The sequence below is a fragment of the Danio aesculapii genome, chromosome 11 (genome assembly GCF_903798145.1).
Source record: "Danio aesculapii chromosome 11, fDanAes4.1, whole genome shotgun sequence".
NCBI classification, from domain to species: Eukaryota; Metazoa; Chordata; class Actinopteri; order Cypriniformes; family Danionidae; genus Danio; species Danio aesculapii.
The window spans coordinates 45404100-45430645 of NC_079445.1; the positions used below are offsets into that span (position 1 = coordinate 45404100).

A 26546-nucleotide genomic window follows, 5' to 3' on the forward strand; every position below is an offset into this window, starting at 1 on the left:
CTCCTCCTCGCCTGACGTCAGTCGCCATTTGTGACGGTTACCACGGCAACCACAAGCCTCCCTAGAGATATATGAAGTGATGTATTCAGCTGCTTTTTACAATTGCACTGTACTTTACATCAATCTGAAGCATCTGCAGTGCATTTCTCACTATATACACACACATTCTGTCTTTAAATCATCTCTAGTGTTAAGTGTGTGTGCATATATACATCAAATATAATAAGTAAACACAATCTCCATGGATCTTTTGATATTTGATGGCTTAAAGCAGTGATTTAATAACAATGAACGCTAATTTTATTCCTGACCATCTCAGAAGACAGCATTTCGCTCCACAATTGAATGTTTGAGATAACAAAAGCAGGGTTTCCTCTCCATATTAGCATGTCTATTTATAGCCACAACTGCATCTTTTTTTAGCTCACATGCTATTGATGTTCTGCCGTTTGTCTTTCCTTCTCTTCTGCAGCTTCTCATGACTCCATTTTCATTAATTTTCCTCTCACTATCACATTTCCTTCTAGAAATAGCGAACGATGCATGTCACTAATGTTATTCTGATTTTAATAACAACAATAATTGAGGAGTTGTGACCCCATCTGGCTGATTTAAAAGAGGGCAAAGACCCCATATGATCTCTGACAGTGAACAGATTGCTTTCAACTCACTGCATTGATTCTTCACCTACTGGTCTCTTTCATTGCCGACATTAAATATTCAATATGCAAGTGCATTTAGCATGCAGTTTTTGTTTAGCGAATCGCTCTCAGACTGCAATTGTGTTAACTGTACAGTATGTGATGAGTAATATGCAATTATACTGATAATAAATAAACAGTTATACTAATAGCTAATGCAAAATACACAGAATATTACATATTTCTGTGAAATGCATGTGGAAAAATGTGCATATAAAGGGAATTCATGCACTAAAACTAAACCTAAAAACATTTTAAATTAGTTTTGTTTCTGAGTATTTCATTTACAGAAGATAATCACCAATCTGCCATTGTGTTTTACAATAGTTTATATGTGAGAGAAAAAAATCGTGTCAGTCATATTCAGGACAAGAATAATTTGACTCCATATTAAAAGATTTAAGCATCACAGTTTAGCTGTAAAATATTCATTGTCAATCTGAAATCATTACTGTTTTTGCCACTATCCGTAAAACTATTGCGTCTAAGTCAGAATGAATAATTTTGACTTTAATATGTTATGCTGAATTTATTTCACCCATATTTTGGCATATCAAGTTATTTGATAATATACTAATAATGAATATATTTCTATATGTTTATGCATTATGTCTAAACCTGTATTAATACACATATAGAAACATCTGTCTATATGTGTAGTATTTCTATATTATTATAGTATTATTACTTAGTAGTATATTTAGAATTTTTTAAATTAGATTATAAACATTTTTTGCTGTGAAATAGTTGAATTTAATTAAATAAAAAAGCTTTTATGATGAATAAAAGGTTATCTAATTACTGTCGTAATTTAAAAGAAGCTCTTTTGTTTACACTGTGGACTTATTGCGGTAGTTTTATCCGCTTGTCTATCCATGATTTACTCCTTCAGATAACACGGCATGTTATAATAAAGTCAGTTTTAAATCTTCAACATTTTAGACTTTTAAAAACTTTTACTACAACAAAAATCAGCGTAAGAAGTTTCCCTGCGAGACTCAAACACGTAGCGGATACGTTTCCTGTTTCTCCTACTGGCGCTTTGTTGAGGCAGCGGACGGACTGTACCATTCATCTGTGGGTGAACAACACAATCCTATCTAATACATTTATCTTTTTATTCTGACAAAATAACACTTAATGTAGCATTATACTGTAGTTAGAATCTTTATAAGATAAATTAAATCACACATGTGATTTTAAATTATATGTTAGCTGTTTGTTATTCAGCGGTGTTATTGATTCACCCCTCCGTCGGGTCTGTTGCCATGTTCCCGGTTCCCTTATGGGTGTGGTGACGAGATTGCTTGTGAAAACTGACTCTCAGCTCGTGAGGGCTGTGTGGCCCTTTAAATGTGTTTAAAACTGAGTTACCATTAATTGTGCTGTATTGAAATTTAGTTCTGATCTAATCGTCATGCAAGGAATTTGAGAAGAGCCGAATTTACCCGAATCAGCCTGATCAGGTGAGGGGGAAAAAACAATCGTCTTCTGTGTTTCTGTTTTCTCGTCTATTTCCTGCTTGTAAAACGGTCGTAAACGGTCATCTTGCTAACTTAAACACGTCTCTGTTTATTTACACAGTTTTTTTGCGGTGTCTATTCTTGATTTAGGAGCTAATTAGTTCAATTATAATCCGCTGGTTGCACTGTTATTAGTGAAGAGGCAACAGGAGGCCCGATAAACACAGGAGTTGAGTCTGAACTACGAGCTAACTGCTTCCTCACGCTAGTTAATCATCAAAATGGGTCATTTAGTTTGGTTACTAGTTGTTTATATGGGTTATTTGATAATTATTTTTAGTTTAGACTTGTGATGGTGCATTATTGTGTCCTTATTTAAGACAGATCAGTTTACGTGAACCGTTGTTTTGGATCTTGGATTAACGATATATCAATAAAAGCAAATACAGGTATTTATACTTCGACTTTTTAGCTTCTATCTTGGTTAAATGTTCACAGATTAATCTTATTTTATTTTTTATTGTGTTGTGTGAATTACTTCTTGAAGGACGCCCATCATTTGTATTCTTTGCTGGTAGTTTTACTTTCACTTTTCATGGGTGAAATCTCAGTTTTCAGTCACCTAAAGTAAAAAATTTATATTTGTTTCCAATCAGTTAAACTCTAACATTTAGATTTATTTATTATTATTTATTTAGTTTATTGGTTATTTTAATATATTAATACAGCTATGGGAGGGTCAAGAGTGTAAATTAATACTTGTAAGGTTGTTATTGTAAAGCATTTATTCCGAGACAGGTGTTTGTATTTTTATTATCATCATTTTTTAGTGGCAGTAAAATCTATTTTTGGTTTAAAAACAGCAATTTTTGCGTCCAGTTGTGTATTTTTAGACTAAAAGACAGTTTTTCAAAACATCAATATCAAAATATTCTCTTAAACTTTATGCAGACATAACGTGTTAGAGCTGATTTAGTTTTATTAAAAAAAAAGGAAATCCATAATACCTAATAATCTAGCAGGCGCCAAATTTAAGCTAATCCAAATCCATTTTATGTAAAACATTTACTTGGAAATCCTTACTAAAATATTCAAATAATTTATTAACGCAGAGTGTTTGTTAATTTTGTAGCATGCATGTAAGAATTTTATATTTCATATTTTTTATTAAGTGTATTTGGTTGATTAATTTGAAAATAATGTACAGTTTCACTGTATTTTTTAAATAATTGAATTAATATTAGATTTTCATCAGCAAACCTACAATGAAATTAAACATTAAAGACAAAAAGAAGCTTTTTATAATATATATTCTGCCCTTTTCCCCCCACTAACCCAGTAAATCACTGTCACGGCACTCAAATTTATTTTGAAAGTTTGTATTAATGCTAAAGACGAGTGAATATTCCCTTTCTCTCTGTCATTGTGTCAGTCAAGCAGGGTTTTGTCCTCATTAATGGAGCAAATTTCCAGCATTGTAAAGCTGTGCCCACTGAAAGCATGCCAGACAGATCTGCCATCCTGCAGACGGGCATCACCTAGAGAGGCTGGAGTCAAACTGGTTTAGCATTTAGCTATTATGGTGCATATATTGCGGGATTTAATTAAGTAAAATACACACAGTGCAGTATTGTTTTTATGGCATTGTAATTTATTAAAATGTGCATTACAATGTGTGCTATATACAGTGCTGAGCAGTGAGCATAAATAAGTTCACCCCTTAAAGATTTCTCTTTTAAATTATTATTTTCTATAGGACGGTTTACACAATATTACAATTAAGCATATACATTAGTTTATTCAGTACTGAAGACGAAGCTGACGCTAATCTAACCAAATAACCTACAAAAACTGTCCTAAATTAGTTCACTTAAATTTATGTTGAAGAAAAATATTAAATAAAATGTAAAAAAGAGGAAAGATCAAGAGGGGAAACAGTTGTTTTATAGAATTTTTCTAGTTTGTTGTTGTTGTTGTTTTTTTTTTGCAATATTTTGCTTGAATTTAAATGTATTATCTGTCTATTTCTAAAGATATTCGGTGACATAATTTAAATAACTGAGCAATTCCATGCAAATGTCAACCTTGCCATGAAAAAAATTAAGTTTTCGCCAAAATAGCAAAACTGTTTCTGCGCTTTTTGTGTAGGCTTAAACTTTACAGTGTTTTAAAAATACACAAAAATGTCTCTGTCAATGTTTTCAAAAATCAAAAATGTAAAATCAATCATGTTTCTTCTATAGTGAGACAACTCTTTTCCTTTTGATTAGCATCGTTTCTTTTGGGTTGCGCACTTTAATTCACAGAATTTCTACAAAGTATGTTGCATACCGTAAACTTGCAGACTTTTTTTTTGTCACATCCATAACGCATGTTTATTTTCCTCATTTATAATACGAAAAATGTTTACAGCTTGATATTATTCTGCTCCCACAACTCTGTGGCTCGTTGTTTTGAAAAATATAAAGAGATGTTTCAATATAATGTTAACATACGCTTCCTCTGTCAATTTATGCTTTGAGATTTTACTGCAAATGTCACATCCATAACGCTGGAATCGCTCAACTATATCTGTTTAATAAATCTGTTTTGTTCAAATGCACCAAAATATATTACCTATATTTGGTCAATGGATGCAAATATTCACTTTCAAAGGGGAGTGTACTCATTTATGCTGAGCACTGTATGTATTTTTTTCCGTTGCGCAGTTTGACCAATGAACGTTTTATATAAAAATAAATTAGAGCATTACTATGAAAAATAAAATAACTTATTGTAATTACGTTGTTAAAAGAAAATAAGCTTTTAGGTAAAATTTATAAAATTAAATGATGACAAATATTAAATTTACTTGCGTATATATGATTTTTATTTACATTTTTTTGAATGTTAAATGATGGAAAAAAAAAACAGTGTCACACCTCACTCTCAAATTAAATATACAGTGCATACAGTATAAATTGCAGTCTGTGTGATTTAATCATGTTTAACCATTTTACAATTTAAGTTCTAATTTTAATAAATTGTACTTTCCTTGTCTGAAAGAGAGTGACATGCAAAACTTAATGGTTTTAATGTGCATTTGGCACGTGACATAAGTTTTTGCGAATGCTCGTGCGACAAGTTTCTCAGTTCACTGCGTTGGATAGTTCAAGCTTGGTGAACTCTGACCTGCAAAATCGCATCACATGATTGCATGAAACCAATCCAAGATCAAAACATGACCTCTCAGTACAGAAATTTAAAATATGCACCAATCCCTCACTTTTTTATGTCAAATCAATTAGTTTAATCCCGCCCCTTTTCGCAGCGTCGTACAACAGAATTTCGCATGCTCAAACACAAGTGTGACCGCAGTATAAGACTTTCAGCGGCATTTACGGTCTCTGATCACACAGCATATTCATACAAAATGTGAGATATATTCATTCAAAAATTTGGTTTGTAAACATTACATATTCCTGATGTTTATCATTTGTATATCTTGGTATGCAGATTAGAAATTCAATTCACCTTTATTTGTATAGCGCTTATACAATGTAGATTGTGTCAAAGCAGCTTCACATAAAGGGTCATAGTAAATAGGAACAGTGTAGTTCAGTTTGTAGTGTTTAAGTTCAGTTCAGTTTAGCTCAGTTCAGTGTGGTTTAATAATCACTACTGAGAGTCCAAATATTGAAGAGCAAATCCAACGATGCGCAGCTCTACAGATCCTGAACCATGCAAGCCAGTGGCGACAGCGGAGAGGGAAAAAAAACTTCACTAAAGGCGGAAGTGAAGAAAAAAAACCTTGAGAGAAACCAGGCTCAGTTGGGCACGACCATTTTAATTTCTCCGCTGGCCAAACGTCATGTGCAGAGCTGGTTATTTATAGAAAAATACTGATATTATGAACATGCAAATATTATGAACAGTCTGGTAGTGGCTGGCTGTATTCAATTGACCTTTATTTGTATAGCGCTTTTACAATGTAGATTGTTTCAAAGCAGCTTCACATAAAAGGTCACAGTAAATTGGAACAGTGTAGTTCACCAATAATCATGGTGATTTAGGACTCAGTGTAAAGATCTAGTTTAGTATTTTTATTGGCAGTCAAAAATATTATTATTAAAGTGATCATGCATATTTATGCAGAGTACAGTGTGTGAAATAATGTAAATAGAGTTCTAGAGTATGTTTACATTTCAGTATGTCTTTTCGATGTAATAATGATATTCATTAGCAATTTTTGAATGATTTAACCCCTTTGAATGAACCCTTTAGAATTTATTTCCCAATTTGATGGACAAATCAAATTATTTGTTTATAATCATGAATGACTAAACGCCTTTCCAAAACCATCTACAATTGACTTCATCAGTAACCATGTTATTAGTAACTCGGACACTGTTTGAGTTTGTAGATCTTCTAACTCTATTAACACATTCAAATGGAATCAAAACATTTGTCAGAAAGGTCAGTGAACATATGGGTGGCATTTGGCAGCAGTCGGAGGGGTTTGAAGACCCTTTGAGCTCAGCGTCATTTCCCCACTGCTCTCAGATCAGTTTAAGTGCATTTAATTAACTGTGTTAAAATGGATTTGGTCAAAGGAACCCTGCCCTGTGACCATTTGTAGCTGCCTTTTTAAAGGATTTCATGATTGCATGCATCGCCAGTACAGCATCTGATTTCATGACTGCAGTTTGATTGCAAAAGCCAGAAGTGCAGCATATGATTTCACGTCTGCAGAATGATTTCTTGATTCCATGTATCAGTAGTGCATCATTTGATTTCATGACTGCAGTTTGATTTCATGATTGCATGTATCAGTAGTGCATCATTTGATTTCATGACTGCAGAATGATTTCCTGATTGCATGTATCAGTAGTGCTGCATGTGATTTCACGACTGCAGTTTGATTTCATGATTGCATGTATCAGTAGTGCATCATTTGATTTCATGACTGCAGTTTGACTTCATGATTGCATGTATCAGTAGTGCAGTGTTTGATTTCACGACTGAAGTTTGATTTGAGTGCAGCAACTGATTTCATGACTGCAGTTTGACTTCATGATTGCATGCCTTTGTGCAACCTTTGACTTCATAATTGCAGTTTGATTTCATGATTGCATGTATCAGTAATGCTGCATTATATTTCACGACTGTAGTCTGATTTCCTGATTGCGTGTGTCACTAGTGCAATGTTTGATTTCACAACTGTAGTCTGATTTCATGATTGCATGCGTCACATGTGCAGCATCTGATTTAATGACTGCAGTTTGATTTCATGATTGCATGCGTCACATTTGCAACATCTGATTTCATGACTGCAGTTTGATTTCATGATTGCATGCTTCAGTAGTGCAGTGTTTGATTTCACGACTGAAGCTTGATTTGAGTGCAGCGTTTGACTGCAGTTTGATTTCATTATTGCATGCATCACCTCAATCAAATCGACCTTTGATTCACGATTGCAGTTTGATTTCTTGATTGCATGTATCAGTAGTGCTGCATGTGATTTCATGACTGCAGTTTGACTTCATGATTGCATGCATCAGTAGTGCAGTGTTTTCCTTCATGATTGCATCCATTTGTGCAACTTTTGACTTCATAATTGCAGTTTGATTTCATGATTGCATGTATCAGTAATGCTGCATTATATTTCACGACTGTAGTCTGATTTCCTGATTGCGTGTGTCACTAGTGCAATGTTTGATTTCACAACTGTAGTCTGATTTCATGATTGCATGCGTCACATGTGCAGCATCTGATTTAATGACTGCAGTTTGATTTCATGATTGCATGCGTCACATTTGCAACATCTGATTTCATGACTGCAGTTTGATTTCATGATTGCAGTGATTTAATGACTGCAGTTTGATTTCATGATTGCATGCGTCACATGTGCAACATCTGATTTAATGACTGCTGTTTGATTTCATGATTGCAGTGATTTAATGACTGCAGTTTGATTTCATGATTGCATGCGTCACATGTGCAACATCTGATTTAATGACTGCAGTTTGATTTCATGATTGCATGCGTCACATTTGCAACATCTGATTTCATGACTGCAGTTTGATTTCATGATTGCAGTGATTTAATGACTGCAGTTTGATTTCATGATTGCATGCGTCACATGTGCAACATCTGATTTAATGACTGCTGTTTGATTTCATGATTGCATGCGTCACATGTGCAACATCTGATTTCATGACTGCAGTTGGATTTTATGACTCAATGTTTCACTAGTGCAGCATTTGATTTCATGATTGCAGTGATTTAATGACTGCTGTTTGATTTCATGATTGCATGCGTCACATGTGCAACATCTGATTTAATGACTGCAGTTGGATTTTATGACTCAATGTTTCACTAGTGCAGCATTTGATTTCATGATTGCATGCATCACTGGTGCACCACTTTATTTCACATCTCAATTTGATTTCATGATTGCATGCATTATTAGTGCTGTTTTTGATTTCACAACTCTGGTTTGATTTCCTGATTTCATCCATAACTAGTGCAGCATCTGATTTCACGACTGAAGTTTGATTTCATAATTGCATGCATTAGTTGTGCTGCATTTGATTTTACAACAGTGGTTTGATTTTATGCATCAGTTTTGCTGCATATGATTTCACAACTGAAGTTCGATTTCGTGATTGCGTACATCACTACTGCAGCATTTGTCATGATTGCATGTGTCACTAGTGCAGCATCTGATTTCACCACTGCAGTCTGGTTTCATGATTGCACCATTTGTGCAACCTTTGATTTCATGACTGCAGTTTGATTTCATGATCGCATGTATCAGTAGTGCTGCATGTGATTTCATGATTGCAGTTTGATTTCTTGATTGCATGCATCAGTAGTGCTGCATGTGATTTCATGATTGCAGTTTGATTTCTTGATTGCATGCATCAGTAGTGCTGCATGTGATTTCATGATTGCATGCGTCACTGGTGCAGCATTTGGTTTCATGACTGCAGTTTGATTTCTTGATTGCATGTATCAGTAGTGCTGCATGTGATTTCATGATTGCAGTTTGATTTCATGATTGCATGCGTCACTGGTGCAGCATTTGGTTTCATGACTGCAGTTTGATTTCATGATTGCATGCATCTCTGGTCCAGTGTTTGATTTCATGTTTGCAGTTTGATTTCTTGATTGCATGCATCAGTAGTGCTGCATGTGATTTCATGATTGGAGTTTGATTTCATGATTGCATGCATCTCTGGTGCAGTGTTTGATTTCATGACTGCAGTTTGGTTTTCAACAGTGCATGCATTGGTTGTCATCATAATTGGCTCACCGTATGCTGTGTGCATGTCTTGCAGGTCCAGCACGTCATCGTCTCGGGTGCAGGTCAAACAGGAACAATGAGTGAGTTGGAGCAGTTGCGTCAGGAAGCGGATCAGCTTCGCAATCAGATCCGGGTAAGCATGACTCTGTTTGGACCAACATGCAACAAAAGGAAATGTTGAAATGAGAGAAATCCCATGTAAACAATATACTTCCTGCGCTGTCTGTTTTGTGGCATGCATTTTATTTATGGCTGTTTTTTAGGATGCAAGGAAAGCCTGCAGTGACTCCACACTTTCACAGGTATGAAATAAATCATTACAAAGCAGATCAAAAGTTTCTTCCCCTCACAAAGGTTGCATTTATAAAAGCACTGAAAAAACAATAATATATTTTACAACATGACTCTTTCTAAATAAATGTATGTTTAAATGCCTTTTATTGTTGTGATGCAAAGATGAATTGTCAGCATCATTACCCCAGCCTTCAGTGTCACATTATTATTCTCCTGAATTCTTAATTCTCTTTTGCTGCCTAATTATCAGTTATTAATATTTCTTATTTTTTCCTACTAATGGATTTACTACTTAATATTTTGGATGGAACTGTGATACTTTTTTTCAGTATACACTACCTGACGAAAGTCTTGTCGCCTAGCCAAGTTTTAGAAACAACATGTATCTTGACTTCTAGTTGATCATTTGGTGTCAGAAGTGGCTTATATGAAAGGTAAAGGCCTCTAGATTACGCTTATTTGAGCACAATAAAATATGATCATGTCTTGATTATGAATGATTTCATTAGGACAGTAAAGTCTGACTCTGCTTAGACTAAAGTCTGCTCACTGAACCGTCAATAATGTCCAGTATAGAATATGTGCTCATGCTGCAGTGGAAACAGAATGAATATTGTGTCTGACTCCATCATGAGCTTGGAGGACTGCATCCATACATCTCTGACATGACTCAAATCACTGATTAATAAAGTCATCTGGAATGGTGAAGAAAGCCTTCTTGCAGGACTCCCAGAGTTCATCAAGAGTCTTTGTGTTCATCTTCAACGCCTCCTCCTTCATCTTACCCCAGACATGCTCAATAATGTTCATGTCTGGTGACTGGGCTGGCCAATCCTGGAGCCTCTTGACCTTCTCTGCTTTCAGGATCTTTGATGTGGAGGCTGAAGTATGAGAAGGAGCGCTATCCTGCTGAGGAATTTGCCCTCTCCTGTGGTTTGTAATGTAATGGGCAGCACAAATGTCTTGATACCTCAGGCTGTTCATGTCGCAGATCTCTCGCACACCCCCATACTGAATGTAACCTCAAACTTGACTGATTTCTGTGAGAATCTTGGCTCCATGCAGGTTCCAGTAGGTCTTCTGCAGTATGTGATGATTGGGATGCAGAACAGATGATTCATTGTAAAAATCCACCTTCTGCCACTTTTACAAATGATCAACTAGAAGTAAAGTTATTTGTTTCTCTTACAACTGGGCTTTTGAATGGAAAAAAACATTAGTCATGGTGCTAAAAATGCAGCTTTGCAATGATTTACATTTTACACTAAATTCACAAAGAAAAAACATCCTATCATAGATTAAAATACCATCATTGTATTGTTTTCATTCAGCTTTTGGTGAGCAGACAAATGAAAACCATCAAAAAACCCTGAATTATTCCAAACGTTTGACTTTTAGTGTTAAAAAAAAAAGGTTTAATTTTGTAAATATTGTGTAAATGAGCTAAACACACACAGAACAGCCTCACGGGCACTGCTGCTGCTGATGATGTATGATCTTTAACCTCCTGCTGTTTTGGCATCATCTGGCAGATGACAGCAAGTCTGGACTCAGTGGGGCGGATACAGATGCGAACGAGACGCACACTCAGAGGACACCTCGCCAAGATATACGCCATGCACTGGGGCAGCGACTCCAGGTGTGTGTTAGAAGACTCATTCAGAGACCATCTCTGACCATCACCACTGGCTTTAAATGCAGAAACCACTGCTCTAAAGCATCCTGTAAGCTGTGTGATTAAAATTACATGAAATAACACTTGGGACCCGGGTGTTCGTTATCCATGGAGCTGTAATAAGGCCTTTCTCACCATGTTACTCAAATCCCATCTGTGTCCCGTTTTAATTATTTCTCATTGACTGAAAAAAGGATGTGAAATTATTAATATATATATATATATATATATATATATATATATATATATATATATATATATATATATCACTAATAATAATATAATTATTATTAATATTATTATTATTTATTTATTTATTTTTTCAGGTTACTTGTCAGTGCCTCCCAAGATGGAAAGCTGATTATATGGGATGGATATACAACCAACAAGGTAATTAATTGATTTTATTTAAATTGGTCATAAACTGATAAACCAATCACATGTAGGAGCTCATAGTAAAAGTGACTTGCGCTGGACATCTTCGTCTTTATCTTGTCCAATATGAGTGAAGGATGTTTTTAACTCTTTCCTCCAGATGCATGCTATTCCCCTGCGCTCCTCCTGGGTGATGACCTGTGCCTACGCCCCATCTGGGAACTATGTGGCCTGCGGAGGACTGGACAACATCTGCTCCACATACAGCCTTAAAACCCGCGAGGGTAACGTCAGGGTCAACCGGGAGCTGGCCGGACACACGGGTACAGCACTCATACATGCATCATAGTCATTTTAATAAACGGGTTCATCGAACAGAGATCGTCAACCAAAGCCTTGAGATGAGTTGTGAATTTAAAGTAAATATTTGCAGAAAAAAAGAACACATTTGCATCTTCACAGGCTTTCATTGTCGGAGAATATTTTGTTTATAATATGTATATAAAATACAATTATTAATAGTGCTGGGCAAAAATTAATCTCCATTAATTGCATTCAAGATGAGTTGTTCTGACGTGTGTGCACGGTGTGCATTTATAATGTATATGTAAATACAAACATGCATTCATATTTAAGTGTTTATTTCTATTTAGATTTAAAACAAATATTTATTAGACACAAATTATACATCAATTTAAATATCTATGTGACAGAATTGTTTTGTATAGTTTTGGTTTTTTGTTTGTGTGTGTCAAATATAAATGATAAATATATATTTAATACACAAACATATATTGTCCAAACAAACTTTTATTTTGGATGCCATTTATACAATAATAAGTGCAATAATTGCGATAAGTTTTGTTGTTTGATAATTAAGTTTTGTTGATGAACATTCAGTTTCGACATCACAGGAATATATGTTTATTTTATTTTTTGTATTTATTTCTTCATCAAACAATTGTAGCCTTGGTGAACAAAAGAGAAAATCTTTTATTGTTATTATTTTTTTAAAGTAATATAGTACTTTAAATCTTCAATATAATAAACATTAAATACATGTATGTTAAGTTATGTTTTAAAATGTATGTAATGAATATGTGTGTATATATAATCAATGAATGAATTACTTAATATTTTAAATAATAAATAAATATGTAAAATGTAGAAATTATATTTCACATTAGGGCTGTGCGATTTGGGGAAAACCTCTAATTGCATTTTTTTTATTTTTTTGACAGATATTGCGATTTCAATTTGATTTGCGATTTAATTTTGTAGTCGAGCTTCAGCTCAATCTGTATTGTAGCTGCTTAGTGCTAAAATGCAGTGAGTGTTAAATTAAAGAAAGTTAAAAGATATTAACTTATATTAGCAAACAACTCGGAAATTGTACTTTGCAGTTGCTTGCTACTTATATAGCCGCCTGTGGTGCTTTTTTAGGTGCTGGTCGTTGTATTTCCTCATGCTGTGGCAACAATTCTGCGACAGCTCTTAAAAATTACCTGCTTTTGTTTGGTGTCTGTGACTTTGAAACCAGAATATTCCCATATTACCGATTTCCTGTTTTTCTTTGATATTAATGTCTCTGAAGGGGCAGACGCCATCATCCCACTCGTTCACGCTTTGCTGATTGTTTGTTTTTTTATTGAGGGCGTTCCACATAGTTCGGTTGCGCTATTCTGATAAGTGTGCTCATTCAATTGGCTAGTTAGACTCTTGCGTTTAGCTAATCACACAGCACTGTTTTACATTATAATATTAGTGCGATTGCCTTCAGTAATACGACTCCATAATCAATGCAGTACAAAACTAATGACGATTTATAACTGATTCTCTAGGTTATCTGTCCTGCTGTCGTTTTCTTGATGACAATCAGATCATCACCAGCTCTGGAGACACCACATGGTGAGTTCATGTGCACACAATGCTATAATAAATATTCTAATAAACAATAACTCAAATAACTATTGTCCTAGTACTGATATGTCAAGGGGAATATGGTTGATGACAATTTTCCGCCTTAAAATGTTCCAAGTGCTATTTAACCGGGAGATTTAACACATTTCTAATCATAATAGTTTTAATAACTCATCTCTAATAACTGATTTCTTTTCTCTTTGTCATGATGACAGTAAATAATATTAGACTAGATATTCTTCAAGACACTTCTATACAGCTTAAAGTGACATTTAAAGGCTTAACTAGGTTAATTAGGCAAGTCATTGGTTTGTTCAACAGTGGTTTGTTTTGTAGACAGTCTATTTTAAAAATCATTTGTAAAGGAGGCTAAGAATAGTCACCCATTTACATTTTTGTAATTTATTTTTAATTATTAATTCAGCCAACATAAACTTTCTCCAGAAGAAAAAGATGGAAAACTGTAATAAACAAGTTATGTTTAGAGCTCTGTTAAACATCACTTGCGAAATATTTGACAAATTATTTAATCATTTTTGTAATAATATTGTATTTACATATAATACAAAATATATCTTTATATTTTGCTAATATTTTTGTGTTCGACTGTATGATGTATATAGAGTTAATTGTATTTGCCATGTGGGTATTTTGATATAATTGACATTATGCATTTGTTAGATGCTTTTATCCAAAACAACTTGCATTACATTAAAATCGATATTGGCTGATGTCAGAATAGCCAGAAATATTTCTTCTGTTACAGTGCCTATAGAAAATCATCATACCCTGTGAAATTCTATACCTTTTCTCGCATTACACCCTGCTTTTTTACAATATTACATGCATTTAAATATAAATGATTATTATTATTATTCAAATATAATGTTAAATATATTAATTCAATATTATTAACTCATATTTAACCTTTATTCGTGATATTTTGCATTAAGTCATTGATACTTGAATAGTTGCATACATTTCATGCATTAAATATAGATTATTATTATTATGGCCTTCAGGATAAAGTTGTAGAAAGGCACAGGTATGGAGAAGGCTACAAAAACATTTCAGTCACACTTTACAATATTGTTTCATTAGTTAATGTATTTACTAACGTGAACTAATAATGGACGATACTTGTACAGCATTTATTAATTATAGTTCAACATTTGTCAATAATGTATTAGTAAAGTCATGCTTGTTAACATTCGTTAATGGACTATGTGTTACATGAACACAATAAACAACTGCATTTTCATTAGCTGACATTTACTTATGGAAGTTTTTTCCTAACAAAATGAAAATTCAAATGCCTAAAAAGATCAAATAATAAGTCAAACTCTCCAAATGATAACTCAAACTATCAAATAATAAATCTAAATGCATTCTCAAATCTATTTGATATTTAATTTTCATGATCAACTCAGTATAAACCTGTATTAAATGATAAATCAAACGCTCAAACCGACACTGCAATTGATAAATCAAATGCAAATGAGGAGTGCTAATCAACCAGCCTGGGCCTAAAGCTTTGGGTCGGAAGAGTTAAGTGTGAACTATCAGTATCAAGGCATATTAACTAACAGGAACAAATTCTCTAATGTATTGTTTGCTCATGTTATTAAATGCATTATCTAATACAACCTTATTGTAAAGTGCTACCAACATTTCAAAGGTTGGAAAAGTTATTAGGGGTGTGATTGATTTCAGGCTGTATGTCAAATAAAGTCATTATTTCATAGAGGATATGCTGATTTTTATAGGCGCTGTATATGCATCATTTGTGTTTGTTTTATAGCGTGAAACGAAATGAGTTTTTGCTTAAGTTTGCTGCTGTGTGTTTGTGTTTGCAGTGCATTGTGGGACATCGAGACGGGCCAGCAGACCACCAGTTTCACAGGACACACAGGAGACGTGATGAGTCTGTCGGTCAGTCCCGACTTGAAGACATTCGTTTCGGGCGCCTGCGATGCCTCCGCCAAACTGTGGGACATCAGAGACGGGATGTGCAGACAGTCCTTCACTGGACACGTCTCCGATATCAACGCTGTCTGCGTATGTGCTTTAATATGCTCTTATTAGCAAGCCTGCTGTTTGTTTTAACATTTTTACATTATTTGAATAATTACATACATTAAATATAAATTATTATTATTATTATTCAAATATAATATTAAATATGATATCAAATACAACTATTATAAATTCATATTAACATTTATTTATAGTTTACATTTAGCCATTGATATTTGAATAATTTTATGTAGAAAATGCATTAAAAATTAATTATTATTAAATAAAATGTTAAATATTAATTAGATTCAAATATTATTCATTTTACATTTATTCACTGATATTTTAATAATTACATGGAACATCAAATGTAAGTTTTTATTTAAATATAATTTTTATTATAATATTTATTTATATTATTCATTTATATTTTACATTTATTCATGTTTTACATTTTTTTTTATATTTGAATTACGTACATTATCATTATTATTATTATTATTTAAATGTTAAATATTATTTATTTACTGTGTGTGTGTGTGTGTGTGTGTGTGTGTGTACGCACACACACACACACAGTAAATAAATAAACTCATCTCTAATAACTGATTTCTTTTCTCTTTGCCATGATGACAGTAAATAATATTAGACTAGATATTCTTCAAGACACTTCTATACAGCTTAAAGTGACATTTAAAGGCTTAACTAGGGTAATTAGGGTAAAGTTGGGGTAATTAGGCAAGTCATTGTATAACAGTTGTTTGTTCGGGAGACAATTCAAAACTAATATTGCTGAAGGGGTTAATAATATTGACCTTAAAATGGTGTTTAAACAATTAAAAACTGCTTTTATTCTAGCCAAAATGAAACAAATAAGACTTTCTCCAGAAGAAAAAATATTAGAGGAAATACTGTGAGAAATTCCTGAATCTGTTAAACATCATTTGGGAAATAATTGAAAATAAAATTCACAGGAGGGCGAATAATTTTGATGTGGCAGAATTGACAATAAAGCTAAATTTTGATTCTGTATTTTACCGTTCCAGTTCTTCCCAAATGGAAACGCCTTCACGACGGGCTCAGATGACGCCACCTGCAGGCTGTTTGACCTGCGTGCGGATCAGGAGCTGATGATGTACACTCACGATAACATCATCTGCGGCATCACCTCTGTGGCCTTCTCCAAGAGCGGACGCCTGCTGCTGGCCGGATACGACGACTTCAACTGCAACGTCTGGGACACTTTAAAAGGAGAACGGGCGGGTGAGAAACTATTGCTCTTTCTCTGCTTTTCAATGTTTAACAGGTTTAGTGCGTGCATATACATAGTGAGACACGATAGCTTTCTCTCTGCTTTTCAATGGGTTTTTAAACGTTTAATAGGTATAGTGCATGCATATATAGTTTATGTCGTATTTATTTTGTATAATAAATCTTAAAGTCAAATTTTGTACTATTTGTGATTTTTTTTTTTCTTTTTCACCTTTTTAATTTTAATTTCTTTTTTAAGCATTTGATCTTTAAGATTTTTATATTTTGTCATTATTTTTGAATTTTTTTATTGCCTTTGTTTTTCTTTATTTATTTGATCTTTTTAAGTTAAATTTTTTTTTTCTATCTACATTTTATGTCTTTTTATCATTTGTGATTTTCTTTTTAGTTTCTTTAAACTTTTTTGCATTGTTTTATATTCTTTTATGTTATAATTTTCATTTGGTTTTATCATTTAGTATATTGTATACATTTTTATTTTGTTTTACTTATTTATTTGTAATATATTTTTATGGATTTTATTTTTATTTTGCTTCGATTAATTATAAGACTTAATTTATTACTTTTTTTTTGTACTTATTGATGTATTTTATTTTTGCATTGTTTTACATTAGTGATTTAGTTTTACATAATTTTTTTATTTACATTTATTTTTATTTGTAATTTCATTTGTTTTTTGTTTATTTTGCTGTAATTATAACACTTTATTTACTTTTTTTGTACTTTTATTTATTAATTATTATTTTATTTTAACTTGTATTTTTTTTTTTTGCTTTTATTTTGTAATATTCTCATGTATTTGTTTTATTTTGCTTCAATTTTGCTTCTCCTTTTAATATTTTTTTGTAATTTTATTTTATTTTAACTTTCAATTGAGTTGCATTATGATAATATCGGCAGCTAGCTCTCTGCAACTCTCACGGTCAGTACCTGGATGGGAGACCACATAGGAAAGCTAAGTTGCAGCTGGAAGTGGTGTTAGTTAGGCCACCAGGGGTGGTCAACCTGCGGTCTGTGTGGGTCCTAGCGCCTCAATATAGTGAAGGGGACTTTATACTGCTCAGTGAGCACCGTCTTTCGAATGAGATGTTAAACTGAGGTCCTGAGTCTGGTGTGACCCTGGCATCCTGGCCGAATTTGCCCACTGGCCTCTGTCCATCATGTCCTCCTAATATCGGTGTCAAAATGAATTGTTTCTTCTGTGCTAGCGATGCAGACGCGGACAATTAGGTATCGGTTCGGTAATTATCATAAACGGTTATTTATGTACTGATGTCATTTATCACATATGTGCTATATTGTGGTAGCTTACTATGGCGAAGGAGGCGAGGCCAACTATGTAGAACGTAGACACTGTGCACAGTTCACTGTGTGTGTGTCTCTGCTGGATAGTCTTTCACTGACACTTAAGTTACAGAAGTTATGGAGAAAACGAAAGTAAACTTTATTTCTCTCCGTCTCTACCCGTCTCTTTTTCACTGTGGACCTTTGACCTGCTGGTGTGAGGTTACGTTTCCTCTCCTCACGGCTGTTACAGCGATACTTCTGGATACAGACACGAGCATCTATCATGGATCCGCTGTGATCTTTGCTGCCGTTTATCAACGGTGAACAGCACCAGGGTGTTAGAGCCAATCGCAGCCCTTTCTGTTGAGCATGTGACCAATCATAAGGGTGTAAGAACTCGCTTGTAAACCCTCAGAAAGCAATCGGGATATTTACATTTGTTTATTTGCTATGAATGCATCAGTGATGTTGTTGTGCATGTACTGAGTTTTTAAGGTACAGTACATATATCTAAACTGTATATGGAAAGCATCGTCAATGCACTAAAATATCGAGTTGAACCCAATCGATGGCATGATAATTATAACTGAACTATGAGACCAGTGTAGGTTCATACCCCTACCCCCTAACCATCCCCATATCATAATTGGCTTCATCACTGTCTCCTCTCCACCAGTCAGCTGGTGTGTGGTGTGTGGTCTGGCTCAATATGGCTGGCGTCGTGTCATGCAGGTTGATACTGCACACTGGGGGTGGATGAGGAGATTCCCCCCAAAATTGTGTGTAAAGTGCTTTGAGTGTCCAGAAAAGCGCTAAATAAATGTAAGGGATTATTATTGTTGATATATTTTAATCTCTCTCTCTTCAGGCGTCCTGGCTGGCCACGACAATAGAGTGAGCTGTTTAGGAGTAACCGATGACGGGATGGCGGTGGCCACGGGATCATGGGACAGTTTCCTTCGGATCTGGAATTAAAGTCTCCAAATTCCAGTTTCCTTTTGCTCCCATTTTCTACGTCTTTCCGCAGCGGCTCCTCTGTATTCCAGTTATTATTACACATGATTTTCAGTATGTAGTTTAATCCCGTGGAAAATCGCCACGCGAACCACATAAAGAGATTATTAAAGTGTCATTGTGTAATATGTAAATATACATGTATATGAATATAGATATGGTATATATGTACAGCATTACGTGTATGTATATACCATATAGTATATACATACATAGTGTTCATGTATATATTTTTCTAGTCGATCATTGGCCCATGACATTTTTATTAATCCGTCACGTTTTGTATTTTATTTTCTGTTTCGTGTACATAGAAAACGACGCTAAACTAGATGGAACATTCCGACGCCAGTCTGTATTACAAAATATTTGTGAGGTTTTCATGCGTTGGACGACAAAAGTGTGCTTTTTATGCAGACGACCTCTGTATTTGTTTTGTTTTTATTATTATTATTTGACATGCCACTAAATCAATCATCATTTATTGGTGCTTGAGGGTGTTTGGAAAGACGGCACTGAATTTTCTCACAGCCTTGAGACTGAATGTTTAACTCTGCGCCTTATTTTTAAGGCGTTTCTTAATTTTGATCTATAAAGAAATTTATAATCTGTCTGCCCTCTGCTTAGCCTTAAATACTTGCGATTACGATAGAAATAATCCTAGTATATCAATTCTGCTTCTTGGTGCTTTAAAAGGAAATTTAATTAAATAACACTCGCCTTATTCTGTTTTTTATTGTTGCTTTTATGATTAAAAATGACCACAAACCGTCCTCTTAAATTTGGTGGAATTGCAGTGTTACAAAGATTTAGTGCTGTTAAGCGATTATTCGCATATAAAAAAAAAGTTTGTTTACATTATAATTGTGTGTGTGTGTGTGTTCAAAGTGTTTATTTTATAATGTATTTTATATTACAAAAAACCTAAACTATACACACAAACAAAATTAATGTACATTATGTAACTACAAACATTTATTATGTATGCTATAAATCGCATATAAAATAGGTTTTATATAAAATTGTGTGTATATGCATGTATGTTTGTGTGTGTGTGTGTATATTAGGGCTGCACAATATTTGAAAAATCTGACATTGAGATATTTTGTTTTGCTGCAATATTGCAAATTTAATATTTCACTGGATAAGTTAAATTAGCTCTATTTAGAAAGATTTCATAAATTTAGATCAACTCAGATAATCAAGTCTGTTTCTACGCAGTGCGTCTGCATAAAATATAATAAATTACAAGCATATATAAATACGACAGATCAAAAAAGAAGTTAAATAAACAGTGCTTTATAGGTATTTAGAGTGTGTTTAACAGTAATCACGTACAGAAATTCAAACAATCAAACATAAAATAACTTGGTCATCATTTTGTGTGTGTGTTTATTTATATATATATATATATATATATATATATATATATATATATATATATATATCAATCATTCAGAATGCAGATAAAACCCTATAATTCCCTATAAATATATATATATGCATGCTCAAGCAATAGCGATTGTTCAGCCCTAGTGTACAAAATACACACACACACATATATATATATATATATATATAATTACACATATACATACATGCATATCTTGAAAAATATCTAGTAAATTATTATTTACTGTCATCATGGCAAAGATAAATGTGTTGAAAAAAAATATTCTGTCAGTTAAACAGAAATTGGGGAAAAAAATAAACGGGGGGCTAATAATTCTCACTTCAACTGTATATATGAGTGTGTATATATGTATATATATATATATATATATATATATATATATATATATATATATATATATATATATATATATATATATATATATATATATATATATATATATATATATATATATATTTATATTACACACACGTAGGTGTGTAAATATTTTAAGTATATAAATTATATATGTACATTTATATATATATACATAACAAATATACACAGCACACATACATTCCAATACAAACTTTTATTTTGTGATTAGTTGCAATTAATCGTTTAACAGCACTACGGTAAACAGTATACCTATATAATTTTTGGTTTTCTATATTAAGCTAAATTGGAATCATTTGAATGGTGATACAGGTGGAAATGAAGAACACTACCTGGCCAGGATGATGAATCCGAGTCACTATATTTGGATGAATTTTTATATAATAATCGCAGAAAAGAGCGATGAAGCCGTTTACTCACTTTCGCCATACATGTATAAGTGCCATCGGTTCTGACATCGATCTCTGTTTTTTCAGATGCGTGTCAGAGTCCAGCTCTTTCACCTAAACTGATTTAAAAAGAACATTTGTGCCATTGTTGACGCTCTTAACACCTCATATAACTGTGAATAGCATTTACAATCTTTCTCTTACTTCACATTTTTATATAAAAGGGAATTGGAAAGCAGCTTGAAATTATTTTGAGGTATTAAGTGTATTTTCATCCTTAGACAGTATGAAGATGCTTTTTTTTGCGTAAATAAAAACCCTTGCATTGTTCTGAGCTGATTAACACGCCGTAAAGAATTTTTTAAATTGTTTTTATGATGTTTTGAGATGATTAACTGTGAAAAGGGATGTGTTTAAGTAATTATGTCTCACTTTTAATTCAACAATTTGAACAGGAATTTATCTGCTGGTGTTATAAGTATTGGTTAGATTTAAGTCAGATTTCTATTGTTGGTACTGTAGAGGTTGCAAGATTGCTAATCAGTGATTATTTCTGTGGATGTTTTGTTATGATCATGTTGAAGATTTCAGTGGTTGGTTCTGGATCAGTCAAAACCAACAGTTTTAACATAAGTTCAGATTTTGACATCATTTCCAAACGTTCAACAAGCCAAACCACTCAAACTCAGCAACAAGAGAGCATTTTAGTATTACTTGTCTGAACCCTGATGCTTTAAGTATTCACAATATACTTTTGGCTCAATTGTATCTTACGTAAGTTTGTTTTATTTGAGCCAATAAAACCAGGAGTGTGGTGCCTTGTGTACTTTCACAGTGCCATAATTTCAAATAATCATTTTTAATAACATTTTGTTTCTCAACTTTTTTGGTATTTGTAAAGTAACATGGTGATGATGATGCTGCCATACACTGATATTGTAACCAATAAAAAGACTTTTAACCATATTTCATGAGTATTCCGTTTTATTGACTCCTTTAATGTGGTTATATGGGGTTTTAATCATTTATTCGTTTACAAATAAATCACGTTGGTGTGTATACGAAGGACGAGCGCTCAATATTTGTAATTCAGGTAAAATACGTTTCATATTTCGTTCCCTGAATTTGTGTGGTTATATTTTCATTGGTATACTTTGGATTTTAATCTGAGGGAAGTTACACGACATCTGATCAAAATAATCAGCTATTCGTTCGAACGGGTGGTCTTTATGTTTAATTCGGGTAACATACGCTTCATATTTCGTCTTTATAATGAAAACTTTCATAAATAGCCGATATAATTAGCTGTTTAAGCTTACCTCAGAAACTCGCGCCACTTCCTGTCAGACTGCCGGAGCCATTTTAAAAAGCGCGGCAATCCATCGAGCGTCAAATGATAGACCTTTACGGAGGGGGCTTACGTATATAAAAACTTCGAAGACACTTTATTATTCGGAAAATAAATCTGAAGACGACTTGTTTAACACTGCCCAGTAAATACAAGGTTTTTAAGACGCATCATGATAAAGAAAAGTGTGTATTTGGACATCAATTAAATATCCAAGTCTATAATGTCATCCATTTCATCAACTGTATTAAATCTAAACGTTAGATTTAGCTTCACACAATAATGGAATGCATACAACAGTTTAGTAATATCTGACTATTATTTTTAATTACACAGCAGAAGCTTTACACTAGAATTCAGGATATCACATGTTTTTAGAAACAAGAACAGTTCATAAAGAGAATACTGATATACTGGGTTAGAAACTACCAAGGAACATATAGAAAATAGGCTTTGTGATTAAAAGGCAAATCTACAAAATTGTATTTCCCTGTCTGATGACATAAACTCTGTTTCTGAAGAAAAAAGGCTCTGTGAAAAAGGCTAGGTAAAAGTTTGTTATGAAAGTTTTAACTTCATTATGTTGATGCTGAAAAGCAAAAGCTCTCAGATGTGGTTGTTCTTCTCAAGTTTTCCATAGGACATGTTCATAGTGTTAAGTTTTCAAGTTCCAGCAAAACTCAATCTCTGTTCAGAAAAACCTCAACCCAAACCAGTTTTAATTTAATAATACAAATTTTGTCCAGTTAAACTACAAGTAACATTTGTTCCCCTCCACATTCCTCGCAACATCTGGTGAGTGGAGAATTCCCGAAACAGCAGGGCGCAACGGAGGGCGTACAGTATTCACGGGTTACATCACTCTCTGGATGGAGCCGACGTCCGTGTGAACTCAGAATCAGGGCTGAAGACGCAAATACTGGGAGCTGAAATCCTCCAGCTGCTTTTCCAGAGCTGTGGCTTTATGTCTGTGAATAAAGGAAACCATTAATACAGACACTAACTAAATTACTGTTTCCTTATAGTATAGTTACTTTTATTGTTGTTGTTGTTGATGCGATCATATATAGTCAGCCAAGATGCATAACAATTTCCAGCTGATACAGCGCTCAGTTTAACACAGGAATACTACTTAAGCTAAAGCCACACAAATACGTTTTCATTATTATTATTATTTTTCCATTATTACTAATGCATATTTTTATCTGGTTTGGTCTCCTGTCCAAATGCAGACAGCATTTTAAGCCAATAAAAACATGCATTTTTGAAAACGCACTTCATTTTTATGTCACTCTGGACTGTGAAATTGTTTCTCAAATGTTGGTCATCCACACTGAAAGCACTATAACGACTGTATATACAGCATAGCCTTAAAATACACTTAATATATAGTGGTCGACATCTGCACTGGAATCAAAGTTGGTCTAAAACTATTTAACAATACCCATTCTTGTCTTTTTTTCTTTGTCGTTTTTTGATCCACTTCACATGTTGAATACTGTATATTTACAGTACAGACAATTACTTGCGAAATAAGCCCCAAAACAGAAAATTAATTGTCAAAACTCCAATCCCAGAAAATTAATTGTCAAAACTCCAATCCCAGAAAATTAGTTGTCAAAAAACTAAATTATTTGACAAAACAAAACAATCAAAGCCTCAAAACAGAAAATGAATCGTCAAGGCCTCAAAACAATTTTACATTTGTGAGTGGACTGAAGAAAAAGTTCATTTAGAATTATCTAAATTAAAATTATCTGAAGACACAACACCGTGTCCTCACTGCAAGTGAAGTGACATGCGATAAAAGGCATCTTTTCCATTTAAGGAGTTTTCATCTTAACCATTCGTGATGACGATGTGGAAAATTTCTATTTTAGAAATACTTTCTATTTCCACGACATCGCAGCAGAACAACAACCATGGTTTCCGCTACATTCATTCTTCTATGGCGGGGCGCCACGCCAAGATTCATCCCGCCACGGCTACATTACAGCTTCTCATTCAAAACATTCAATTACTTTAATAGCGGGTGATAATCGCACCAAAACGTATTAAAGGGTAAGTGAATTATAACAGCGCAAACTTTTCTGTAACCGTAGTAGTGCTGTGCGTCATTTGTTTAACCCTTTAAGGTTACGTGCTGGCTGACTGACTGACTATAACAGGTGCGTGATGCGTGAGGCCAGAAAACACGACGTATAGCCGTTTTACTTTATTTCAGGATGCATTTATACCGGAGGCATTCATAAATATTCCTAGCAAATCTAATAAATGTTGGAGACATACTCGTTACATAAACGCACTCAATCGCACCTCAGCAGCGTTTATTTGAGAGCGCACAAGAAGATCTGTGCGCTCTCAAAGCGGCTTATATTTTAGGGTTGCGTGAAACAAGTTGTGCACGAGCAAAAAAAAATCGGCACGCAATCAAAGAGATCCGCACACTCGTAGGCTATTACATAAATGCGATCTCGACTTCTAATACTGCGCTCACGACATTTGTCATTGAAATAACGCAACAGGTAGTTAGTAGATCTGTGTAAAAAAGCCCTGCCGCCACAGCTGGAAAAAATCCTAGAGGAAACACTGAACCGCATAAACTACTATGACAATGATCACCTCAGGTACTGATTATGGGCTTTATTCAGTGTTAAATGCTACCAATACGAATTTTAATACCATTTTACGTGGCATTAATTGCCATACTCAAAGCAGCAGCAGATAGTTCACCTTAGATATTGAAAATAAAATAACCAGCAGACGATTTGAATCAAAAATTGAGTGCAAACCAACAACAATCACTCAGTTGCCTATTAATAATATTAAAGATATTTAGCTGTGTATTAATTACAGGGTCCCCACACTTCTTAAAATCATTGGAAAGTCCTTGAATTTCAGACATATGAATTCAAGGCCTGGAAAGTGCTTATAAACAAACACAGGTCTTTGGAAGTGCTTGAATTAAATTTGTTTACGTGTTATTTCAACAATTGTCACGCTGCTGTCAAAAAACAAAAATCATATTTAATATTTAATATAAAAATATATTACATTTAAATCTTGTACAAGAGTTGTGACAAACAATGCACATTTTATCAGTATTATAGAACTAGTTTTTAATTTAACAAATTGTATTAAAGTCCTTTGAACAATACTGTTTAAAACAGTCTACGACACGTTGAAGACATCATCATTGCTCTGATATTGGATGTAAATATTGTGTAAGTGAAATGTATGAAATGTAGTACAGTAAGGAATTTCATGGTGAATTACAAAGGTGCTTGATTTGAAATTAATGGTGCTTTGAGAGAGAGAGAGAGAGAGAGAGAGAGACAGAAAGAAAGAGAGAGAGAGAGAGAGAGAGAGAGAGAGAGACAGAGACAGAAAGAGAGAGAGAGAGAGATTTTTAATTTTATTGCCATTTCAGCTTCTATGGCTATTTCATGGCAAAAATAAATAAATAAAAAGAGATCAATTTTATCACGTTTTATAAATACCAATTTTCTAAAATTATAAAAATATTCTAACAATTAAAAGTAATCAACAGCAATAAATAATATACAAGGTAAAATACAAAAATATTAATGATAATATATAAGAAAATAATAAAAATAATAAATAATAAAAATCTAAAACAGTTTTTTAAGGATTCCTTTTGATTAAAATTGTACATTTTTAGATGGATTTGGTGCTTTAAAAAGTCCTTGAATCTACT

General features: G+C 33.5%; 2 protein-coding genes across 4 annotated transcripts in view; one reads left to right on the forward strand and one right to left on the reverse strand.

Moving 5' to 3' along the window:
• Positions 1 to 1989: 1989 nt before the first annotated feature.
• gnb4b (guanine nucleotide binding protein (G protein), beta polypeptide 4b) lies at positions 1990 to 20083 on the forward strand. The gene is made up of 10 exons (XM_056468296.1): positions 1990 to 2167; positions 9487 to 9585; positions 9716 to 9754; positions 11279 to 11385; positions 11748 to 11811; positions 11957 to 12119; positions 13638 to 13704; positions 15573 to 15774; positions 16779 to 16995; positions 19160 to 20083. Exons 2-10 carry the CDS (start codon positions 9529 to 9531, stop codon positions 19264 to 19266), a joined length of 1023 nt encoding a protein of 340 aa, XP_056324271.1. The 5' UTR covers positions 1990 to 2167; positions 9487 to 9528; the 3' UTR covers positions 19267 to 20083.
• Positions 20084 to 23128: 3045 nt separating this feature from the next.
• Positions 23129 to 26546, reverse strand: part of mfn1b (mitofusin 1b) — a 45012-nt gene continuing 41594 nt past the window's right edge. For all 3 annotated transcript variants that reach the window (XM_056468807.1, XM_056468805.1, XM_056468806.1), the window contains exon 19: positions 23129 to 23796. In XM_056468807.1, coding sequence (XP_056324782.1) covers positions 23727 to 23796 — 70 coding nt within the window. In that variant the 3' untranslated portion in view covers positions 23129 to 23726. The remainder of the gene's footprint in view (positions 23797 to 26546) is intronic.

What these genes read in the sequence shown, in the direction of transcription:
- gnb4b (XM_056468296.1), top strand. Translation starts at nt 9,529, where the DNA reads ATGAGTGAGTTGGAGCAGTTGCGTCAGGAAGCGGATCAGCTTCGCAAT. An exon ending in ATGGATATACAACCAACAAG is followed by an intron (nt 11,812 to 11,956) that starts GTAATTAATTGA and finishes TCTTTCCTCCAG; the next exon opens with ATGCATGCTATTCCCCTGCG. An exon ending in TTTAAAAGGAGAACGGGCGG is followed by an intron (nt 16,996 to 19,159) that starts GTGAGAAACTAT and finishes CTCTCTCTTCAG; the next exon opens with GCGTCCTGGCTGGCCACGAC.